We start from the raw sequence: 4536 nt of genomic DNA, 5'->3' as shown, positions 1-4536 counted from the left end.
GCAAAGGTTGTAGACTCCTGTTATTCTAAGATTAGATTAGCCTGTTTTACTGGGTCAGGTGACAGGAGACTTTAAACTGTCTCATCAAATCCAGTCGATCTTATTTATAAATCCCAAACTCACAAATCACACATTTGCCTCAGCGGGCTTTACCTGTCTAACAAATGAAACTGTTCAGAGCTGTCAAAGACTTCCTGAAGGGTTTTTGCTATAATAAATCTAATAAATCAGTATAAAGATTACTCTTTATTTAGCTGTGCATTGTAATTATAGACTGTTCTGTTGAATAGATTGCTGCTTTGATACACATAAAAACCAAGGATATTGTATGTGGATTTGCTGTCATATATAATATTTCATGTTTCAGATAAAACATACAAACATTTAGTAAAACATATATATGTCTCTTCCATATCGGTCTCTGTAAAACTGCAGACTTAGAGATGAAACAAACTGTGTGCACATACCTTTCTCCAGGTTCCTCCGAGAGTGACGGCTTTGAGTCTGCTCTTCTTTTTATAAGAAACTTCAGGCGCTGAGTGGAACTTTTACATGAAATTGTGTCCGATCTTTGACTTACATTTCACTTCTCACATTGTTTTATGACTTGATTACAGCATTCCGCTGTAAGCCTTGTGATTGTTTTATTGTTTTATTGTTTTAAAGATAAAGATGAACTGAAGATAATGTGTTGCAGCTGTGATGTTTTCAAAGAACAATGAACACCTTCCGGCCAGTCAGGATCAAACCAGGAAGTGTACAAATATAAAAATGTATGGGGGTTATGTGCTAAACTATATCTTAACTCCAGGAAGTGACTGCAAACAGTTGAACTATTCCTTTAAATTATTCATATTACAGGATCAAAGATGAATGTATTTATTCGCCTCCATTGTATTAAAGTGTCTGCAGAGACTAATATCTCTAAAAAATATACTCATCACACTGTCAACAACACCAAACAGAAGCTCAGAGTTATGAAGCATTTATTCTCCAGGTTACAGAGACACAGTAACAAAATGCAACGTCACTGACTTTTTATCCAAATATATAAAAATACATTTGACCGTATAAAATAAATGAGACTAACTGACTGGGCGTGGTTTGATGGTATCGATGACTGTGATTCGACGGGGATCCCAGACACAAATCCTCTCCAAACCGCTCTTCCCCGTTCTACTCTTTAGCAGCATCCAGGCGGTGTCGTAGTCGTGGTTATGCCAGGTCTTATTAAAAATGTGGTTTTTAAGTTTGATGGCGATCACTTCCCCAACGTCGACCTTAACCTTAATGACGACCCTGTCAGACTCATGATGATCCATCGGATAGCGGCTAGCTTTCTTCAGGTCTCTGCTGAGGTAGACGCCGCGGCCGAGCATCCCGTCTTCAGACGGGCAAAATCCTTTTTTCAGGATGGCGAAAACATTCTTCCAGCAGGTGCCGTGGTACATGACATAGGTTTTATCACTAACTACTTCAGGGAGATCCAATCGACCTACTCCAGCAGGTAGTTCGAAGTCATCTTCAACCCACTGATACTCACTGCAGGAGAGAGGTTTATTAGTGTGAAGACTTTAGAAGGATTCCATGCAAAGAAACTCAAATTAAAGGTAAATAAAATGCAACTGTGGTGATAAATGTATGAAAGTCAAGAAAATCATGTTGATCAAACATTTTGAGCGAAGCTTCAGTTAGGAAAAGAAACCTGGGAGAATAAACACACACACATACAAAAAACACGATTATCGTACCCAAATGCAATAAATATACAATATTCTGTAAAATAAAGCGGTTTGTGGTACTCACAGGGATCCACCGGAGGCCTTGACGTGGAGTGGGTGGATGGTACCAATAATCTGGATTCGACGGGGATCCCAGACACAATCCTCCTCCAATCCGCTCGGCACCATTCCACACTTTGGCGGCACCCAGGCGGTGTCGTAGCCGTTGTCATGCCAGGTTGTCTGAAGCGGGTGGCCTTGATAATTGATGGCTTTCACTTTACCCACATCAACAATAACCTTAATGACGACCCTGTCAGACTCACGGTGATCGAGGGGATAGCGGCTAGCTTTCTCCAGGTCTCTGCTGAGGTAGACGCCGCGGCCGAGCATCCCGTCTTCAGACTGCCGAAAACCCGAGGCCTGGATGGATTTAACTGTCTTCCTGCAGGTGCCGTGGTACATGATGTACCTCCTACCACTAACTGGCTCAGGGAGGTCCAGGCGCTGTACCCCACTGGGCAGATCAAAGTCGTCATCTTCAGGCCACTGGTACTGCATGTTGGCGTCAGTATCGCTGTCCAACAGAGAGATTTATCAGCTTAAAGAGAATCTAATAAAACAATACAGGAAAGTGCAACCAGACTTAAACATGGCTTCTTCTCTCAGACTGTGAGACTATGTTCACCATCATATTTTAGGATCTTGCTTTCATGGTAAGATTTGGTAAATTAGCACCAAAAGTGATTTTTCCTGAAAAAAAAACCAATCACAAATAATTTCAGAAACAATATTTCTTTGGTTTGAGGATGTAATGAACCACATTACCGACAACTGGGAACTCGTATGTCCAACTGTAGCAAGTTTCGCTACTACAGAGAGTTGTCTCAGCACAAGGACCACCAACAGAGCTTAGTAAACAAGACAACTTTATTTCTTTCAGCCATACACACTATTCATACAAATTCAAAGTCCTCCGAGGCTTGCTCTGCTTGTCTCTTCCATGTGTGTCGGCCTCGAGGTCCAGCACACTACGGCCTTAAGAGAGGTGAGTGTGATAACTCCATGAGTACCAGCTGATATAATCACCTCACCTGGCTGCTCTCACAAGCCTTCCCCACACCTCTCTCTCCACCTCCACAACGACATATAATACTGAGTGTGTGTCTGAGTTTGTTCATGTTCAGACATCCTGATTAAAATTCTTAAATGTTTAAATAAAAACCTGGTGGCATCCAGGGGATCTCCAGGTGGTTAACGTGGACTGAATTTGGTTTGCTCTACTCTTTATTTTAAGAAAAGGAAATGAAGACAAACTGTGTTGTAGTATCACCACCAGGAGGGGGGGCAGTGATGCGTGCAGTGAATGTGACGGCACTACAGCACAAAAGAGTTGATTATTTCCCTCAATAAATATCCCCCAAAAATCCTACATATACATTCAGTATAACATAAATGAATTATAAATAAACTGTTCAGTATCACCAGCGGTGTGTGAAGGGATTTTGGTGAGGCTACAATATATGAGAGTACAGTTATTGTTCATTGTGTGTGTTTTCCTTATATATATCCCTGCACACTCAGTCCACATAGAGATCAGTGTTATTGGGCTTGTTGTGTACTTTGAGTTTACGGTTTAAGGATAAAGAAATAATAAATAATAATAATCTGTGTGTGCACATACCTCACTCCAGGTTCCTCTGGGAGTGCAGGAGGTTCGCTCTTCTGCTTCTTGTGAGAAACTTCAGGCGTTTGGAAGTGAAGTTGTGTTTTTTACTTTCATTTTGAGACTGTTTCTAATCACAGCGCTGGCGTTGGGTTTCTGTCCTGAGCAGCTGCACAGTGATCCATCATTCAGAGGGTCGTACAGGCCGATGTTGCGCCTACAGTAGAGTTATTAGGGTGGCCTTATAGAGCCTGTTCTTAAATAAAAATACTTACAGAATTACAGTAACATATATAAAACTATGTAAGATTTAGACTGATTTTAATGTGCTGTTTTTTTTTAGATAATTAAAGGGAAGGTCTGCTCTATTTTCATAATTAAAATGTATTTATATTTGAATGATCATATTTCTTTCTCTTTAGTAGGTTAACTAAATAGTCCAATGTAATCCTGTATAAGATGACCTCCACTGTACTCATGGGAGATTTGGACTGATTGTACAATATACTTTTTAAGGAAATTAAAGGGAGTTGGCTCAACTTTCATTCTAAATATAATAATGTCCTTATATATGAATGATCATAATTTATTTTCTTTTGTAGGTTAGCAAAAACTTTACACCAGTGTTAACCGTGGAGCCACAACGTGTATCACACACCTCAGTTTACATGTGATTACATACATTAAAATAATTTTCTTATTCAGAATTATAAAATAATATGTGGTTATCTTGATTTATAATGAGCTGATATTTTAAAAAAAAGTTTACTACATATATGAACATGTCACATATATCACAAATAGTCTCAGTTATATGCAAATGATGAGAATGACCGTATTCTCACAGCCGTTTACTGTTCTTCCTTGGTTAGTGGGCTGTGCACGAGACAAGNNTTTACACAAGCTTCTTGCAGTTACCAGTGATGGAAATAACGGTGCTATAAATAACGGCGTTACTAACGGCGTTACTGTTTCAGTGTTTTTTTCAAGGAAGAAAATACTTGAAGTACAGTATATCTACCAATTGTCCAGTCCTACCAACCAGTTTTTTTTTTGTTTTATTTGCACTACAAAGAGTGTATATATTTGTTATTTATTTTTGGTATAGTGCTTAACAAGCATAATTTAATTTTGCCCAGTTGTGGCCTG

General features: G+C 39.4%; 1 protein-coding gene across 2 annotated transcripts in view; it reads right to left on the bottom strand.

Moving 5' to 3' along the window:
- Positions 1-969: 969 nt before the first annotated feature.
- Positions 970-4536, bottom strand: part of LOC118322853 — a 10966-nt gene continuing 7399 nt past the window's right edge. Inside the window, exons 1-3 of one of the 2 annotated variants that reach the window (XM_035654686.1) lie at positions 3406-3579; positions 1807-2298; positions 970-1542 (exon numbers count right to left, since the gene is read on the bottom strand). In XM_035654686.1, coding sequence (XP_035510579.1) covers positions 1086-1542; positions 1807-2282 — 933 coding nt within the window. In that variant the 5' untranslated portion in view covers positions 2283-2298; positions 3406-3579 and the 3' untranslated portion in view covers positions 970-1085. Of the gene's footprint in view, positions 1543-1806; positions 2299-3405; positions 3580-4536 lie in introns of those variants that run through there. The other variant, XM_035654687.1, reaches the window with a different exon arrangement.

This window comes from Morone saxatilis, unplaced genomic scaffold (genome assembly GCF_004916995.1).
Source record: "Morone saxatilis isolate NCDOM2014 unplaced genomic scaffold, NCSU_SB_2.0 Contig14, whole genome shotgun sequence".
Lineage (NCBI taxonomy): Eukaryota > Metazoa > Chordata > Actinopteri > Moronidae > Morone > Morone saxatilis.
The sequence above is the reverse complement of the archived record's forward strand: the minus strand, read 5'-3'. Positions and strand labels throughout refer to the sequence as shown.